Source organism: Dermochelys coriacea, chromosome 24 (genome assembly GCF_009764565.3).
Source record: "Dermochelys coriacea isolate rDerCor1 chromosome 24, rDerCor1.pri.v4, whole genome shotgun sequence".
NCBI classification, from domain to species: Eukaryota; Metazoa; Chordata; order Testudines; family Dermochelyidae; genus Dermochelys; species Dermochelys coriacea.
In genome coordinates this window covers 9,250,879-9,269,879 of record NC_050091.1, presented here as the reverse complement: position 1 = coordinate 9,269,879, position 19,001 = coordinate 9,250,879, and the positions used below count along the sequence as shown (strand labels likewise).

At 54.7% G+C, this 19,001-nt stretch overlaps 1 protein-coding gene across 4 annotated transcripts in view; it reads right to left on the bottom strand.

The window, feature by feature from the left end:
* The window catches only part of ARHGAP30 (Rho GTPase activating protein 30), a 51,056-nt gene that overhangs the window by 18,688 nt on the left and 13,367 nt on the right, over positions 1-19,001 (bottom strand). For 2 of the 4 annotated variants that reach the window (XM_038383337.2, XM_038383339.2), the window contains exons 3-9: positions 18,342-18,486; positions 11,999-12,081; positions 8,977-9,084; positions 8,321-8,448; positions 5,641-5,812; positions 4,962-5,062; positions 3,823-3,900 (exon numbers count right to left, since the gene is read on the bottom strand). In XM_038383337.2, the coding sequence (XP_038239265.1) occupies positions 3,823-3,900; positions 4,962-5,062; positions 5,641-5,812; positions 8,321-8,448; positions 8,977-9,084; positions 11,999-12,081; positions 18,342-18,486 (815 nt within the window). The remainder of the gene's footprint in view (positions 1-3,822; positions 3,901-4,961; positions 5,063-5,640; positions 5,813-8,320; positions 8,449-8,976; positions 9,085-11,998; positions 12,082-18,341; positions 18,487-19,001) is intronic. The other 2 variants (XM_038383338.2, XM_043502377.1) reach the window with 1 other exon arrangement.

The following is a 19,001-nucleotide window of genomic DNA, read 5'->3' as shown; positions in this document are numbered from 1 at the left end:
TTAGGATTATGCTATCTGTTTGCATGTGCCATTTTTGTATTTAAAGATATAAATATTGACTATCTACTGTCTGTATTCCAAACTTATGCTATGCTTCTGGGTGACACCCCAGACAAGTTGGTGTCAGCTCTGCCTAGCCTGCTTGATGGCCCATTAAGGACCATCAGCTATCCAAGTGACACATTGAGAGAAGGCAAACACGCCTCGTGACTCAGCAAGGTATGCAGGGACCTGCTTATGGACAGAACTCTGAGGTTTTCCCAGGCCATGTGATGGACAGCTTGTCCTTGGGACAAAGAAAGAAAGACCACATGGCAAGAGAGTAAAAAAAGCTGCTGCAGCTCCTCCATCTTGTCTTCAATCCTGCTTCTTACCTCTGGAGGGACTTTGCTACACTGAAGCTTTGAACCAAGGACTGAAAGACCCATCCCAGCTGGGGATGTTCTCCAGAGACTTGATTTGAACGTGCAGTTTATTCCATCACTGCTGCAAGCCTGAACCAAGAACTTTGCCATTACTGTATGTAATTGATTCCATTTAACCAATTCTAGCTCTCATCTGTATCTTTTTCCTTTTATGAATAAACCTTTAGATTTTAGTTTCTAAAAGATTGGCAACAGCGTGATTTGTGGGTAAGATCTGATTTGTATATTGACCTGGGTCTGGGACTTGGTCCTTTGGGATTGAGGGAACCTTTTTTCTTTTACTGGGGTATTGGTTTTCATAACCATTCGTCCCCATCACGAATGGCACCGGTGGGGATACTGGGAAACTGGAGCGTCTAAGGGAATTGCTTGTGTGATCCGTGGTTAGCCAGTGGGGTAAAACCAAAGTCTTCTCTGTTTGGCAGGTTTGGTTTGCCTTGGTGGGCATAGAAACCTCAGCCTTGGGCTGTAACTGCCCTGCTTTAAGCAATTTGTCCTGAATTGGCACTCTCCGTTGGGTCCCGCCAGAACCAGCCTCATTACAGTATCCTGCCGACTACGCCACTGTAGTTCCCTTAGCAGCTCCACATGAAAGACTGCGGGGCAGGAAAGTGGGGGATGGTATGCAGCTGGCCTCTGCCAGGCCAGGATGAGCCTGAGGAGCCTGCCAAGGCAGATCAGAGGGAAGTCCAGCAGCGATGGCTGAACTCAGGGGCGCTAGGAAGCCACGGGGCTGTCCTCCCACAAGGCCACATTCAGACTGGGTGTGAGCAGCTGCAACACTGGGGGAAAGGAATGGATTTGCACCAGATTATGGTGGAGACCTGATTCTCAGTTACACTGTGGCCCCTTCGCATCACTCCGGTAGAGCCGAAGGGGCCTTCAAGGGAGTGTGACTGATTTACCCTCACTGGAAGGCAACCGTGTAAAGGGGCGTAATGCCAATGGGGATCAGGCCCCAGGTCTGAATTTGACCCCCTCAAGAGGACTGAACCGAAATGGAGAGAGAAGCAAAGGCTATAGCAAGGGTTGGCAACTCTCTAGGATTGTCCTGCAGTTATGTCACGTGATGAAGCCTCCAGGAATACGTCCAACCAAAATTGGCAACCTTCGCTATAGCAGATCCCCAAGCATACAAGAACCAGTTGGACTGCAGAAGGCAGGGCAATTTCCATCAATATTTTGGACAAACTTCATTAAATGATGTTCAACCTTATCGACTGACATTTCAGTGTCCTAGGAGCTGGTTGTATTAAATATGCACGTTTAGGTGTCGGTGGGCTTGTACGTAACTTGTCTAGGAGCCATGGCTCATGTAAACCTTATTATGAGCTTCAAAGGACTCTTGAAAACAATGGGCTATGAGAGAAGCGAGCTGTTCGGTAAGTAGGTTTCCTAGGCGATATTTGGGAGGAAGGGAATGGAAATACCCACCTCTGGACCCGACCTTTAGAAATTTTGCCCTGGGGAGGGGAATTTTGTCTATAAATGACCTATTCCCAGGATTAAAAGGCCCAAATGGCATAAAGGAGGATCTCAGATTCATGGGACTCTTGTTCTGAGCAAAAGGAGTAATGAACTTGTAGCCATGGGAAAACCCCTGGCTGGGTTTGATGAACTGTTCCAGCCAGAGCCCTTGCTGGAGTTGGTGGGGGGGGATCTCTGGCTATTAGCATGCGGGTAGGTTCTCTGATTGTTTTTAATATGTTTCTTTGTAATGCTTTTCCCTTACGAATAAACATACTTGCTGTGTGGGAGCTTAACTGTGGCAATTACGTTGTTTACCATCTCCGAGGAGAAAAGTAAAGAAGCCCGGCTTAGGCAGTCTGACTGGGCTGGGAGCGCAGACTGGAAATACCCTGGCCAGGAGGGAGAGGAATGCACCCCTCTGCCCAAGAGGGGTGACTCCAAGGGAGTCAGAAGCAAGACAGTGGGTGTCCTTGCTGGACCACAGAGGGGGATATAGACAAACATCCATAAGTAGGGGCCCTACCAAATTCATTGCCATGAAAAACGCGTCATGGACCGTGACATCTGGTCTTTTGTGGGCTTTTACCCTATACTATATAGATGTCACGGGGGAGACCAGCTTTTCTCAAACTGCGGGTCCTGACCCAAAAGGGGGTTGCAGGAGGTCACAAAGTTATTTCAGGGGGGTCGCGGTATTGCTGCCCTTACTTCTGCGTTGCTGCCTTCAGAGCTGGGTGGCCGGAGAGCGGCGGCTGCTAGCTGAGGGCCCAGCTCTGCAGACAGCAGCACAGAAGTAAGGGTGGCAACACCATGCCCCACCATCCTTATTTCTGCATTGCTGGTGGCAGCGACTCTGCCTTCAGAGCTGGGCTCCCGGCAGGGCCGTCCCTAGCATTTCGGTGCCCTATGCAGCCCCCCGCAGGGGTGTGTGTGTGTGTTTGTGGTCCCAGGGTTTCGTTGGGTGGGGAGCTCATTCCAGGCCTCCCTGGGGGCGGGCAGGAGCAGGCTTGGGGGGGATGGGGGAAAACCGCCCCCCAGCACTCACCAGTGGAGCGGAGAGGGTTGGGGCCAGGTCGATCCTCTTCCTGCCGCCCAGTGAGTGCAGGGTAGGCCTGACCCCGCACTCACGGGGCAGTGGGAAGTGGAGTGACCCGGCCCCAGCCCACTCCACTCTGCTCCCCTGGCTCCCAGCCTTGGGGGACAGGGGGAAACCGCCCCCCAGCACTCACAGGTGGTGCGGCTGGGAGCCAGCAGCACAGAGTGGGCTGTGGCCAGGTCACTCCACTTACCATCGCCGGTGAGTGCAGGTCACCCTATCCCTACTGCAGTCCTCAGAGGAGTGGGGCAGGGGTGGAGCAGGGGCTTTGGGGAAGGGATGGAGTGGGGGCCGGGCTGGGGCGGAGCAGGATTGGGACCCATGGCGAAGAGGCAGAGCAGGGGCTGGAGCAGCATGCAGCTGCTTAGGGCAACAGGAAATTTGGTGCCCCAATTTTCCTGGTGCCCTATGCAGCCGTATACTTTGCGCATGGATAAGGACGGCCCTGGTTCCCGTCCAGCAGCCGCCACTCTCCAGCAATGAAGGCAGCGCTGCCGCCAGCAGCAGTGCAGAAGTAAGGGTAGCAGTACCGCAACCCCCCCTACAATAACCTTGCAACCCCCCCCCCAGTCTTTTTTGGATCAGGACCCCTACAATTACCACACCGTGAAATTTCAGATTTAAATAGCTGAAATCATGAAATTTATGATTTTAAAAATCTTATGACCGTGAAATTGATCAAAATGGACCGTGAATTTGGGAGGGCCCTGCCCATAAGAGGTGGTCGGGGGAAACTGAATCACCCCTTAGCACCGGGGCATGGGCTAGGCGGCCTCCCGAGGTTCTTTTCCGCCCCACATTTTTACAACTCCCCAGGATTTCTCCACCTACCATCGTTCGTGTCCGGCACGGAGCTAAGGGAGTCCATGCTTTTGGCCGGCCGCAAGCTCATTTTAACGGATCTGTCGTCTGCAAAAGAAAGACAGGACACAGCTAAACAGGAGTGACTGTCCATCAGTGGACGGAGAGACTCTCAGGGCAGGTCTCCACTGCAGCCGCTACGGAGACACAGCTACAGCGCCATGGCTGTGCCGCCATGGTGCCATAGCGGGGATGCTTCCTACAGCGGAAGGAGGTTTCCGTCACTGTAGTTAACCCACCTCTCCGGGAGGCGGTAGCTAGGGCTACATCGGGGGTCAGGTTGACCTAACTCCGGTGCTCAGAGTGCAACATTTTTCACAGCCCTGAACGACAGAGCTGGGCCGATCTAGTTTTTAAGCGTAGACCTGGCCTGAGCTGCCAGTCGGTAGGAGCAGCTGCAGAAGCAGCCAAAGTAGGGAGTGGGGGAAGGAGTAAAATGGGACCCAGCCTGGACCACCCCTCCCCACTGCACCTCACAGACCCAGAACTGTGCAGAGGAGACCCCCCCCCCAATGCACACACATACACACAAACTCTGGAGACCGTATCGATTTCCTCCAAGTGTTGGATGAAAAATTATCAAAATGTTTCGTTTAGACTTTATCCTTTTAATTGCATTGCATTGAATTCTGTTGCATTGCATTGTATTCTATTGCATTGCATTTCATTTCATTCTATTGCATTGTATTGCTTTGCATTGTATTGCATTGCATTGCTTTGCACTGCATTATTATAACACTGAAACAAGTGTGTTCACCTTATCAGAAAGAACCACTTGGATATTTCCAAACCAATTTTTTTTTCCAGACATTTTGGTTTGTGGGGAATTTTGAAATTTCAGCTTTTCCTTCAGACAGAAGGAGATTCTGAAATGTGGGGATTTCCCATGGGATGGACATTCCGAGTTCCAGGCAGGGCTATTTCTGTTAGCAGAGGCCAGTCATCATGGGAAAGGCCCTTGTGGAAAGTCCAGCAGTTGCCTGGGGAGAGCGAACATAACCAGCAAGGAAGGGAAGAGCCCCCAGAACGCCAGATCCAATTAACCCCTCATTCTCCACTCCTCTAGCCTGCCGTTTCCTCCCTCTGTTCTCTTCCTCCCCACCCCGTACCTTTCTCCTCTGCCTTGGCCAGCTTGCGTTTGGAGTCAGTGCTGGATCTGCCCAGGTTGAAGATCGACCTCCATTTCTTTACCTTCAAGGAGCCTTTTCTTCTGTGAAGAATGGCAGAGCTTAGAACGGCACCCACAGGAGGGGACTCCAGTGCAGAGGGAGCCCATGTCTGCGGGGTGTGGGTGTGTTTGCACCACTGGGCCCTGTTGGGTGGGCCATGTCACAACTCTCCGTCATGGTCTGTGCGGATGGTCTAGGTAAGCTCCCTTGTGGGCTGTGTTAGGCCAGCTTCTGTGTATCTCTGATCCTCTCATGGTGTGTGCATGGACACATGCATGGGTATATTCACTGTCGCCCTCTAGTGAATGGAGCCTGTCAGTGCTACTTGTCTACAGGCAGGGCTGGCGAATCGACCAGCTCTTTGCCCAGCAGACACGGACCTGTGATTTCCATTTCTCCTCCCGTGTGCCCCAGTCTATAGATGGTCAGGGACCATCCCCCTGGGGAATCGGGTGCATTAGAGCACAGATGATGTGTGAAAGTATCTAGCGCTTGATGCATTTCCTCGTTCCAACCCCCCCGCTCCCAGGGACCGATCTGCATCTGGGGCACCAGGGATTAAACCCAGGCAGCTGGCAAAGCCCAGACGGAGAAGAGAGGGGAGGGACGGGGCCCGTACTTGTGGTCGTTGAGCTCGATGATGGTGTGGTAGGGGCGGATCTGCGGCGGGCCGTCTCCCTGGTTCAGCATGGCGGGCAAGTTGTAGGACATGGTCTGGCAGTCGGGGTGGACTCCTGGCAACCCCAAGCTGGACAGGAGGAGGGATTTCCGGAGGCTCTCGCGGTCACTTCCTAGCTCGGGGAAACAAACACCCGGATGATTCAGCTGGCGCTCGCGGGGCTGGGAGTGGGTGCCAGCAGCTGCCAGCAGGGAGTCTCGGATCCAAAGACAATCACAATGTTAAAGCCAATGGGAGCCAAGCACCTGCCTTCAGGCTCAGGGGAAGGAGCCACCCAGCCCCTTAAGGGAGTAAAACCAGCTAGAGACAAAGGGAGCGACCAGCCAAGACACCAAGCCGCCTGGCCAGGCCAGAGCTAATGCAGGTGGCTAGCGTGGCTGAGGATAACTGCTGCAGGTTGTGGGTGTTGGAGGCAAAAAAGCCAGGAGAGGCAGTTGTGAGTGTGATACTGGGAGGAAGTGAGAGGCAGTGATTCCTGGGCACAGAGCTGCTGGAGGGGCAGACATGGGGATTTCTGAGCAAGGAACCTCCCTGCTGTTTGTTGTTCCTCCTGCGGCAGGAGTCTGTGGACGTGCTCTGTAAACAAACACGATTCCACTACAGAATATCCCTGCCTCATAGCACCAATCTCTTCCACTATCGGAAATAGCCCCATAAGGCCCTGAATACTGGCAACCCCTTCGGGCCAAAGGGGCAACACCGCCATGAGCTCAGAGGCAGTGTGGTCCAGTGGCAAGAGCACTCAGCTGAGACTCTGGGAGACCAGCGTTCTAGTCCCAGCTCTGCCACTGATCTCACTGGGTGACCTTGGGCAAGTCACTGCCCTGCCCTGTGCCTCTGTTTCCCCTCCCACTTTGACCTGTCTGTTCAGACAGCAAACTCTTTGGGGCAGGGACTGTCTCGCTATGTGTCTATGCGGCACCTGCCATGATGGGATCCTGATATCGTTGGGGCCTCTAGGCAGCTAGTGTAATATTAGTAACATGTTACAGTTGTCTCGTACTTCAGTGACTCTTCTGGGACCCCTCCAATTTGCTTCAAGAGGCTGAGGGGCCAGAACCAAACAGACGAAGAGGCAGATACTTGCCATGCCCATCAGGGCAGAGGGGAGAAGATGACAGATGGAAAGATATAGCCAGGCTCAGGTGGCTGAGTAAAATCACCCAGGTCCCTGCGTCTGTGTCTGCATGGATGGGGAGGGTTTCCCCGCCCCCAAAGCTGGGTACTGATCAGGGTATCGCTTGGCACATTAAGAGCAGTCACCCTCTCTTGGCACCCAAGGTGGGGTGACACCGAAGGGTGCTTGCCCTGGCCATACTCTGATCTCTTTGCAGCTGCTGGGTGTTTCACCACTGATTGTACAGGAGCACGGCCAGGCCAATGCAAGCACTCTGAGACGCTGCTGTGTATGCCAATACCCCAAGACGCTGCCCGGGCCCAAGTAATCGTCCATGTCCTTCTCAACCCCAGGTGGGCGGCCTGTGCCAACAGTGCAGGGGCAGGGAGGGCAGAGTCCCAAACCCTGATCTCTCCATGGGAGGGTGCTCACGGGGGAGTGTGCATGCTGAGTACCTCACTAAACTCATGTCCAGCTTTGGCAGCCAGGTACTGCACAGGGCAGGAATGCACAATGCTTCTGCCAGCCTGACCCTGGCTGGGAGAGGGGGCTTGGCATAGTGCTTAGGATATCGGCCTAGGGCGTCAGGAAACAGAGATTCAATTCCCCACTCTACTGCAGACGCCCCGTGCCTCAGTTTCCCAGCTGTACGATGGATATAATAGCCCTGCCTCCTAGGAGTGTATGTGGATAACTCCATTAAAGACAAGCAGGGGCTCAACACTAAGATGAAGGGGGTCACAGAAGTACCTTAGGGTATGTCTATATGACAATGTAAGGCCAGGGTTTGAGCTCAAGACTAGCCCCCGCCCCATCTGTCTACACACAAATTGCTCGGGACCGTGGAGGGTTCAAGCCCTATTGCTTTGCAGTGTAGATGCAGCCCCTCTGGGAGACAGCCTGACTTTCTTCATCCTCAGGACAGTCGAGTTTTCCCACAACAGGCCACCTTTTGGGAGAGCGCTCGGGAGTCTGGGATACGGGTGGCTCACTGGACTCCGGCCCGCGTAATGCAGCTTAGACACAGGAGCCCCAGGTCAGGACCCAGGGTTCCCCCGACCCGTTCCTAACCTGGGGGTTACAAATGAGTGTAGCCACTCAAGCCCTAGGTTAACGAACCCAGACTCTGTGAACTCGAGTTCTGCTAACCCAGGGCTTACGCTGCAGCGTAGACAGACCTTCGGCTAAAGAGTAGCTAAGGTCCAGATCCCCACAGCTTGAAATGCCTAACTCCCCTTCATTTCAAGGAGGAGGAGCTGGGCCTGTGTTCTCCGAATGGTGGCAAGATGGGTGCTCGGCACATGACCGCAGCCAGGACTCCAGCCCCAGTGGCCTGTCTTTCCAGGCCCCAGTGTCTTGAGAAGGGCTGGGCTGGCCCTGCGGTGCAGAGCCAGATGCAGCAGGGCCTGCCAGTCACCTCCATCCAGGGAAGGTGACCTGGGTGGCACGAGGCCCCCAGAGCTATCGGGGCTCAGCGCCAGGGCAGGGCACCGAAGGACCTACCGCTGAGAGGGGCGTCTCTGAAGAGCTGCTCCACGTGGGTGAGGATGAACTCCACGACGATGGACTGCACCCGCACCTCCATGAAGGCAGCTGTGCCGTTGAACCCAGAGGCCTCGATGTCCTTAGACCTGGAGGGGAGGGACAGGGAGGCGTGGCTGAGCAAGTGAATGCTGCTGAGATCTGGCCCACCTCTTCCCCTCGCACTCTGCCTGTTCCCCACCGCGGGGCAGAGATTCCAGGCAGGGGGGCACCCTTTGGCTTTGGGTTGGGGCTAGCGTTCTGCTAGAGGAGACCTGGTGCGTGCGGGGAGAGGAGCGCAAAGAGAAACGGGTGCAACTCGCCTGGACATTTGGAGGTCACTTGGTGTCTCGGGGGAACGTGGCAAGAGGGGGATGTCCTGTTAAAATGGTTTCCTCTCCCCTTCCCTCGCCAGCTCCCCCGCACACCCATCTCCTGTTCCTATCTGCTCTCCCCAGCCTCACTTCCTCCCCATCTTACCGTCTCTCCAGGCTGGTGTCACACTCCATCCCCATCCCTCTATAGCACCGAGGCTGGTCCCCTTCCCCCAGGAACCCTCCTCCCTGCCTCTGACACTGCCTCAGCGTGCACAGTGTGACCAAAGCAACAGGCATCCCTGGCGCCCCCCTGGCTCTCACCTGAGCAGGTTGGGGGCCCAGACGATGGCCAGGTTCCTGGCATGCATGTTGGTCTGGGAGCTGTAGGAAGCTATGTGAACCAGATGTCTCATCAGAAACTCCAGGGTCCTACGGCAGCCAAGGCAAGAGAAGGAGACGCTCACATGAAGATGGCACGGCACGGTACAAAGGGTCGGGGGGATTCAAAATTCTGGGCTGGAGACCGGTGGCACACAGGGATGCCAGGCAGGATCAGACCCATCTAGCCCAGTGTCCTGTCTCTGACAGCGGCCAGCACCAGGTGCAGCCGGGGCAGCTGTCACCACCACACAGCAACGGTTGTGGGACAATCTGCCCCCATAGTCCCACCCTGGGCTCTAACAGTCGGAGATCAGTGATCGCTCTGGATCAGCGTTGCTCAAACTGGAGTCCTTGGACCCCTGGGGGTTCTTGAGGGTATTCCAGGGGGTCCGCGGGTACCGCCGATCAACTCCTCCCCCGCCGTCCTTCAACTCTTCCCTCTCCCTCTATTTCCCAGAGGCTACTGAAGCCAAACCAGGAGATTTTAGGCGTTAAAAGTCCAATGACCAGCGGGGCTAAGGCAGGCTCCGTGCCACTCCCAGAAATGGCTGGCACGTCCCTGCAGCCCCTGTGTGGGGTGTTGGGGGGGGAGCAGGGGGTCTCTGCACACAGCTCCTGCTCCAAGCAAGCGCTGACTCCGCAGCTCCCATTGGCCAGGAACTGCGACCAATGGGAGCTGCAAGGGCGGTGCCTGCGAGCAGCGCACAGAGACTGCTGGCTTCCTGCCTAGGAGCCACTGCTACAGAGATGTGCTGGTTGCTTTCGGGAGCCACCCAAGTTAAGTGCCACTTGGCCAGAGCCCGCACCCCCTCTCGCACCCAAACTCCCTCCTAGAGCCCGCACCCCCTCCCGCACCCAAACTCCCTCCCAGAGTCCACATCCTGCACCCCAACCCCTTGCCCCAGCCTGGTGAAAGTGAGTGAGGATGGGGGAGAGCGAGCGATGGAGGGATGAGGGATGGAGTGAGCAGGGAGCAGGAAGAGGTGGAGCAGGGGCAGGGCCTGGGGCTGAGCAGGGGGTCTTGGGGGTCTCCAAAAATGTTAAGTCAAAATGGGGGTCCTCGGTTGCTAAAGTTTGAGAACCGCTGCTCTGAATAGTCCTGTTGCCCAGATCCTGTGCAGTCCCCCTGGGAATCTTGTTGAGTTCTGGGCATCAGTGACATCTTGTGGCAGTGAATTCAATAGGCCGATCACATGATGCATGAAAATGTATTTCCTTTTATCAGTCTGGGATTTCCCATCTTCCTGGGTCATTGCCTGTCCCTTAAAGAAAAGGAGGACTTGTGGCACCTTAAAGACTAACAAATTTATTTGAGCATAAGCTTTCGTGAGCTACAGCTCACTTCATCAGATGCATTCAGTGGAAAATACAGCATCCGATGAAGTGAGCTGTAGCTCACGAAAGCTTATGCTCAAATAAATTTGTTAGTCTCTAAGGTGCCAAAAGCCCTCCTTTTCTTTTTGCGAATACAGACTAACATGGCTGCTACTCTGAAACCTGCCTGTCCCTTGTTCTTGTGTTATGAGACTGGGCAAATGGAAGCCCCCAGTTTCCCTTCTCTAGACTATTCAGTCCCCTCTCATTCATCCCCTCTCTAACTAACAGGGTTGACCTTGTCAACACTTTTCATAGCAGATTGTCTCCGCGTCCTGGATCATCCCATCGCCTTTGTCTGACCCCTCTAGTTCTGCACTGTCCCATCTATGGCAGTGAGTCCAGGCCTGCACAGTACTGGACTGGCGGCGCTGAAGATGACATGCCCTGTTTATCCACAGGACACACAGGCCCTGGTTTTCACCCAAGCCCCTCAGCTGGATCCTGGCCAATGGCAAATCCCCCTGGCAGAAGTTGTGGAGAGGCTCTTAAGGGACCACATACCAGTGGCAAAAGTTAAAGCAGCCCCTAGGCTGCTCTAATTTGCATCCGGGCTGGCACAGACCAGCATGCTGACCATGGGGCCAGACCCACTCTGCAGCCTGGTGCTGAGCGAAGGTCTGACACAGGAGAGACTCTGGCTCACAGAGAGTAGCAGCCGCGGAGCCAGGTTCCCTCCCACTGCCCTGCCAACGGCTATCAATCCAGGCCACGGCCCCATGGGCTGGCTCCACCTCGGTGACGTCTCTGCCAGCTGAGGGCAGCAGGAGGGGCAAGGCCTGACTGGAGAGAGGCTTTGCTCAACATTGTCCTAGCTCCACTCCAGGGATCAAACTCCCGCTCACTCCGATGGAGGCCGACGCTGAGCGCAACAGACAATGCCGCCAAAGTGTGGGGAGCCCCCCAGCCCACCGATCAGCAGCCGTGCTGCAGGAGCTGGCCACAGAGAGGAGAAGCTGGCCTTTCCACTCCCTGCTTGGCCAGAGAGCTCCTAAGCAATCCCGCTGCAGGCTCTCCTATGACTGGATGGCCAAGGGGCTACATGGGCTACAGCAGAGGGCAGGCTGAGAGCCTGAGCTCCCCGCTGGGCGACGTGCCCCCCCATATGACCTGCAGCACACGGGGGGATTAGCCAGAGCTCTTGGGCAGTGGAAGGGGCAGAGAGCAAGGGGCTGAGGCTGGGGCAATGTGTGGCTGACCCAGGTGACTGCTGCTGATTGTTATGACTGATATTGGGGTTGGGGTAAATTAGTCTGGGACCAACATCCAGCAGGGACCCCACACCACAGCTGGTGAAAGGCACCTGACTGGCAGCCTGGATAGCGCAGGATAAGGGCAGGCCAGGCAAGTGTGTTCCATTCCAAAATGCCCCAGCCCTGACCTGGAGGGGCCAGCCTGGGAGCAGAAGGGGAGCTGGCTCCCCCATGGCCTGTGCCCTTCCATCTCCAAAACTCAAGGGTTTTTTGTATGGCTGAGCTCAAGTAGCCATGCCCCAGCCACCCCCGAGGCTTTTGCTCATGCATCATGCTCACTCTGAGGGGCCTTGGGGTGGGCGGTGGGGTGAGGATCACCTCCCCACCCCCAGTACCTGTAGTGTGGGGATGGAAGCTCCTTCAGCACCTCTTTGATTTTCACCAGCCGTCCCTCCTCCATCTGTATGGCCACGGCATCCTGGGAGAAAAGCAAGAGTCATAAGAACATAAGAACGGCCAGACTGGGTCTGGTCCATCTAGTCCCATATTGTGTCTTCCGACAGTGGCCAATGCCAGGTGCCCCAGAGGGTATGAACAGAACAGGCAATCATCAAGTGATCCATTCCCTGTCACACATTTCCAGCTCCTAGCAAACAGAGGCTAGGGACACCATCCCTGCCCATCCTAGCTAATAGCCATTAATGGACCTATCCTCCAGGCACTTATCTAATTCTTTATTGAACCCTATTATAGTCTTGGCCTTCACAACATCCCCCGGCAAGGAGCTCCACAGGTTGACTGTGCATTGTGTGAAGAAATACTTCCTTTTGCTTGTTTTAAACCTGCTGCCTATTAATTTCATTTGGTGACCCCTAGTTCTTGTGTTATGAGAAGGAGTAAATAACACTTCCTTATTCACTTTCTCCACCCCAGTCATGATTTTATAGACCTCTCTCATATCCCCCCTGAGTCGTCTCTTTTCCAAGCTGAAAAGTCCCAGTCTGATTAATCTCTCCTCACACGGAAGCCGTTCCAGACCCCTCATCATTTTTGTTGCCCTTTTCTGAACCATTTCCAATTCCAATAGATCTTTTTTGAGATGGGGCGACCACATCTGCGCGCAGTATTCAAATGTGGGCATACCAGGGATTTAGATAGAGGCAATATGATATAGAGAGAGGAATCCAGACTTTTCTCTCCACTCCCCCTTCTTGGCCATCTCTTGCCAGCATCCTCACAGCATGGGTGGGGTGGGGTGGCTGCAGGGTCCCACCAAGCCCAGCCCAGCCCTGGACCAAGGACAGAACCTAAGGCCGCCATGACTTTGGAGCAAAGCCATACAGAGCCTCACACCCGCTGCCCTGGAGCTCTGGGATCTTTCCTGTTTTCCGCTGACCCATCTCTATCCACTGCTCTCTGATCCAGAAACATGACCTGGGCCCCCCTGTTTTCCTCCATGGCTCACACCAGCCCGACCCAGCCCTAGAGGAACCCAGTTGAGCTCAGCAAGTCGCTCCTATGGATAAGTCTACACTGGAGCTGGGGCTGTAAAGCTGCCAGAATATACTCCAGTCCTGGACTCCAGCCAGGTACCTGGACAGCTAGCCCCTCCTGCCGTCTGTGCTGTCGTGGTCACGCTGCTATTTTTAGTATGCCAGCTTGTTCAGAGCTAGCTCGCGTACGTCTGCCCGTCTGCCACAGCAGCTCCAGTGTAGACACACCCTTAGTCACAGGGGAGCCCATTTCGGCTTGGGTTGAGAACAAGCCTAAACAACCCAGCCTCCAACTGCTGCCTCTGGCCATGTCTGTTCCTCCCAGATGGCATCCAGGTGATTCCTGAGGGACAGGGGCAGCTGAAAACGGAGGAAATTGTGGGTCCAGGTTTGGCAATGGAGCAGCAAGTTCTGTGGCTCTGACTGCAGCCTCCACCACTTCCAACCCCCTTCCAGCAGCCAGGGCTCTCCAGAGCCAGCCAGGCCTCTCCACCTCACGTGGGAAATGGCACCTTGCTGTTTGTGCAATGGTGTGACAGCAAATGCCCTGCCCCAGGTCCCAGGAGATGCTCCATCCACTCCCAGCCCCGGCAGGCCCAGCCCCACTTCTCTAGAGACGACACGAGCACCATTATTTTTGTTTGTATTATGCGGCATCCAGAGGCCCCAGTCAGTCTCGTCCTACTGAAATCCTTGCTATTAATCATTCATAGAATCATAGACTATCAGGGTTGGGAGGGACCTCAGGAGGTCATCTAGTCCAACCCCCTGCTCAAAGCAGGACCAATCCGCAACATTTATTGACTAGCGATCATTTCTATGGCACCCTTGGGAGCAGGCAAGCGGGGAACGGGGGCAGCCTGCACAGAGATACCAGCAGGGATTGAACTCACAAACTTTAGCCCCAAAACCGAGAGAGTCAGTAACAGATGGTTACAGTCCCTAGCACTGGCCATTAGAGGGTGACATGATCACACCCAGGGCACCAGCGACACATGGCCCGCTGCAGTGGTTTGAACAGGCCAACGTGCAGACTCCCTGCACCACATCATCCATTTCCTCTGCACTCCACGGCAGAGAGCAGCGCCCCTAGGGCAGGGGTGGGCAAACTACGGCCCGCGGGCTGAATCCGGCCCACCAGCATTTTAATCCGGCCCTCGAGCTCCTGCTGGGGAGCGGGTTCTGCGGCTTGTCCCGCTCCGACACTCCAACTGGGGAGCAAGGTTGGGGGCGGCTCCACGCAGCTCCCGGAAGCAGCGGCATGGCCCCCCTCTGGCTCCTACGTGTAGGGGCAGCCAGGGGCCTCCGCTGTGCACGCTGCCCCTGCCCCAAGCGCCGCCCCTATAGCTTCCAATGGACAGGAACCGCAGCCAATGGGAGCTGCAGGGCTGGTGCCTGAGGAAGGGGCAGCGCGCAGAGCCCCCTGGCTGTGTCTCCACGTAGGAGCCAGAGAAGGGACATGCCGCTGCTTCTGGGAGCCTCTTGAGGTAAGCATCTCCCAGAGCCTGCACCCCTGAGCCTCTCCCCATGCCCCAATCCCCAGCCCCACCCCAGAGCCCACACCCCCAGCTGGTGTTCCATGCCTCGGTTTCCCCATGTGTAAAATGGGGATACTGATCCTGACCCTCCTTTGTAAAGCATTTTGGGATCTACAAATGAAGAGCACCAAATAAGAACCAAAGATGATGAGAATGAAGATTAATATCAGGGAAATAACATTAAACATAGCAAAATAAAGCCTTCATTATTGCAGGGTCTAACTGCCTGTGGTTATTAGAATGGAAAGAATGTTAAAGATCACATGGAGTGTCACTGTTCATCTTACTAGGATCCGGGAAGTGGGCAGGCGAAGCCCGTCCACCGCTAAAGGATCCCCCCCAGCCTAAAAGGGGGATCCACAGGACCTAGATACCAAAAAAATCCAGGGGACAACTAATGAAATAACAGGAACAGGAGTGTGGTCAAAGGGTCAAACGAAGGGAACCGGACGGGGACACTGAGCAGAGAACCCCAGACAGCGCCCACTGCTCCTCAAAGGCGTCAAGGGAGTCAGAGGACGCCACCCAGAGGAACTCTGCCCGGATACGTGAAAGGACCGAGGATCGGAAATAGGCCCTACAGTCACAGGAGACTCCATCGGCCAACCTCCTCACTCTGGTTTTATAGATGGCCATTTTAGCTCGGGCCAGGAGGAGGGCCAGGAGGAGATCCCGTGACTTTGTGGGGCCATGGATAGGGAGTGCATAGATAAGAAGGTGAGGGGAAAAGTGCAACCAAAAGCGTAATAAAATATTGGTGAGGAGCCAGAATAGGGGCTACAGCCTGGCACACTCCAGATATATATGTGCCAGGGTTTCCCTCACGCCACAAAAGGGGCAGGTGTCTGGGATTGAGATGAACCACGCCAAGTACACACCTGTGCTCACGGCTCCGTGAAGGAGCCGCCAACTGACATCCCCGGCAGGCCTCGGGACTAAGGTGGAATATAGGCTGGCCCACCGGGGCTCCTCACCCTTCAAAGGTGGCAGGAAGTCCCGCCACTTTGTATTGGGGCGAGACAGGAGGGTGAGGGCGTGAAGGGTGTGGAGCACGAGCGTGTATAGATGTTTTCTTGGCGCGGTTTGAAAGCAGACCGGCTGCATCTCGTGCAGCCAGATTACAGTGAAGGGATGAGGGGGTTGGTTGGGTACATGGGGCAGGGGTCCAATTAAAAGGTCCGGTGGGCCTGGGGTAGGGGATGGGCGGGGGACTGTCACTGTTCATGCCAGGCCGTGACTTTTTGCATTTCTCTAGCTCAGCTCACTGAGTTTCACTTTGGGTCTAGGCAGTTTCAGTTTCCAGATCACTCGCCCAATGAGCTTCCAGCTGTTCCACATGGCAGGTCACATTTGAATAGAGTCAGAAATTCTAGATTCATAGGTTCCAAAGTCAGAAGGAACTACTATAATCATCTACTCTGACCTTCTACAGGCCATGGGATTCCCCTGAACTAATTCCTGTTTGAATTATAACTAGGGCCCTACCAAAGTCATGGTCAATTTCACGGTCATAGGATTTTAAAAATCGTAAATTTCATGATTTCAGCTATTTAAATCTGAAATTTCACAGTGTTGTAATTGTAGGGATCCTGACCCAAAAAGGAGTTGAGGGGTGGGGGTCGCAAGGTTATTGTAGGGGGAGGGGGATTCTGGTGCTACTGCTACCCTTACTTCTGTGCTTCTGCTAGCGGGCCACTGCCAGCAGCTGCTGCTCTCCAGCTGCCCAGCTCTGAAGGCAGCACAGAAGTAAGGGTGGCAAAAATAAGCTTGCGACCCCCCTGCTACGCCCTTTTGGACCCCCAATTTAAGAAACGCTGGTCTCCCCCATGAAATCTGTATAGTATAGGGTAAAAATCACACACAAGACCAGATTTCACGGCCCATAATGCGTTTTTCATGGCCCTGAATTAGGTAGGGCCCTAATTATAACCGATCTTCTAGAAAAACCTCTAATCGTGGTTTTAAAATTGCCATGATGGAGAATCCACCACAACCCTTAGGAAATTGATCCAATGGTTAATTCCTCACACTGTTAAAAATTTATACCTTATTTCCAGTCTGCATTTGTCTCGCTTCAATATGGAGCCCCTGCCATCTGATTCGCACAGCCACAGCTGTGCCTCAACTTTTGGGGATTTTCTTTCCCCCCTACATGAACATTTCAGCAAAACCAACACGAATTCGAGAAAACTGTCAGTGGCGCAGAATCTGCATAAAATTTCTCCCAATTCTAAGCCTAGCCCCTGCATAAGAACATAAGAACGTCCATACTGGGTCAGACCAATGGTCCACCTAGCCCAGTATCCTGTCTTCTAACAGTGGCCAGTGCCAGATGCCTCAGAGGGAATGAGCAGAACATCCTCTGTGTGATCCAAGTGATCTATCCCCTCATCTATTCCCAGCTTCTGGCAAACAAAGGCTAGGGACACTTCAGAGCATGGGTTTGTATCTCTGCCCATCCCGGATAATAGCCATTGATGGACTTATTCTCCATGAACTTATCTACAGTAGAACCTCAGAGTTACGGACACCTCGGGAATGGAGGTTGTTCATAACTCTGCACAAACCGTAACGGGATGCTCCTCAGGGCGGGCTGCTCGGAGCGGGGGCTCTGGATCTGAGGCTCCCCTCATAACAATTGCTGGGACCTTTCAGCAGGACCTAACTCAATCTGATATTGTTCAAGAAGTGGACACCCCAGCGATTGTGGGGCATTTCACTGGGAAGAAAACTTACCCACAATCTCATCTGTCCCACAGTGGCAAGGGCTGCCCTTTCTCTGCTAAGGCTCACGTCTGCTAAAGTACGGGTGCTGAATGGAGCATATACCTGTGCCCACGCATGGGCCCCAGGGGAAACACAGAAACACCCTGATTTGCACACGCAAGTCAGAGCACACGCAGCTTCACCCACGCCCTGCTGGGAATTTGCCTGTCAGAGTGCTGGAGGGACGGGCAGGATGCCAGCTGCTGATGATTTAATTCCTAGTGCTTCACCACTGTGAGGACCAAGGCGGACGTGAAATTGCCACAGCGGGTAGCCAAGACTGCTGGGTTCTGTCTTCACTGCACTACAAAGGCTGTTGCTCCCGTCCACACACAAATCCTCTCACCCCCAGTTTGGTGGTACATTAAACTTAGGCTAGCTGGCCCAGCTAGAGTACAGACTAAAGGCTGAGTGAGGCTTTTACTAGGGCTAGTAACCTGCCCACTTTGGAGTGTGGACGCAGGCTAAACCTCGAGTGCTGATAGCCCTCCTGCGTAGGGTGACCAGACAGCAAATGTGAAAAATTGGGACGGGGTGAGGGGAAATAGGAGCCTATATAAGAAAAGGACTCCAAAATCGGGACTGTCCCTATAAAATCGGGACATCTGGTCACCCTATTCCTGCGTCTTCCCACAATTCCCCCTGTGTGCCCAGAAGGACAGGCAAGTTCTCCCACAATGCACTGGGAGCAAACCACTGCACTTAGTACTCACTGCCATGCTAAGACCCATGGCGTTCCCCCCCAAGCAGCCCGCCAGCGGGGGTGACACACACAGGGGAGTACAGAACAGGGCAGACACAGGCACTCGGGTCAGGCTCTGCAGTGTGGCTGCTCGCTCCAGCAGTAAGCCGAGCCCGGGGCTCAGCCCCAGGTGCCGATCACTGGAGTTAGCACTGTGGCGGAGGCATCCCCGGAAGGCAGATTGCAGGGCCAGACTCACAGCAAACTTGTCGTAGAGCTGGTAGGTGAGCAGCGGGTTGGGGAGCTCCCGGAAGTAGGCTTTGCAGAGGGAGCTGACGCAGTGGATGTCCTGCAGGTACACATCTTTGTTGAGATCGGGGCAGCGGTCGCTGTCAAACTCCTGCCTGCGAACCAAGAGAGGGAGGAGAGTGATTGCACTGGTGGGCCTGGGGGAGATGAGACTGGGGAGCAGCTAGGGTTGCCAGCTGAGGCTGGACGTATTTCTGGAGGTTTCATCACATGACATCATCTTTAATGAAAGATCAGTCTTTGATTCCTGGAGACTCCAGGACAGGAGTGGCAGAAAAGTGTGTGTGTGTGTGCGGGGGGGGGGAGGAGGACAGGTGCCCGAATCGTGGCCCTGCCACTTCCCTCGAGACCCCGCTCCCACACCACCTCTTCCCCCCCAAGACCCCACCCCCTGCTCGTTCTTCTCCATCCCCTCCCCCCAACCCTCGCTCACCCTTATGACCGGTAAAAAGTAGGAGGGTCATGGCCCCCTGTCCCTGTCCCCCTGTTCCAGTGCTCCTGCTCCAGGACAGCCCTGGAGGGTTGGCAAACCTAGGAGCATGTGTTCACATCAGGGCTCCATGGGCCACATGCACAATCCCCACACAGGCAAAGACACCCAGACCCAGTC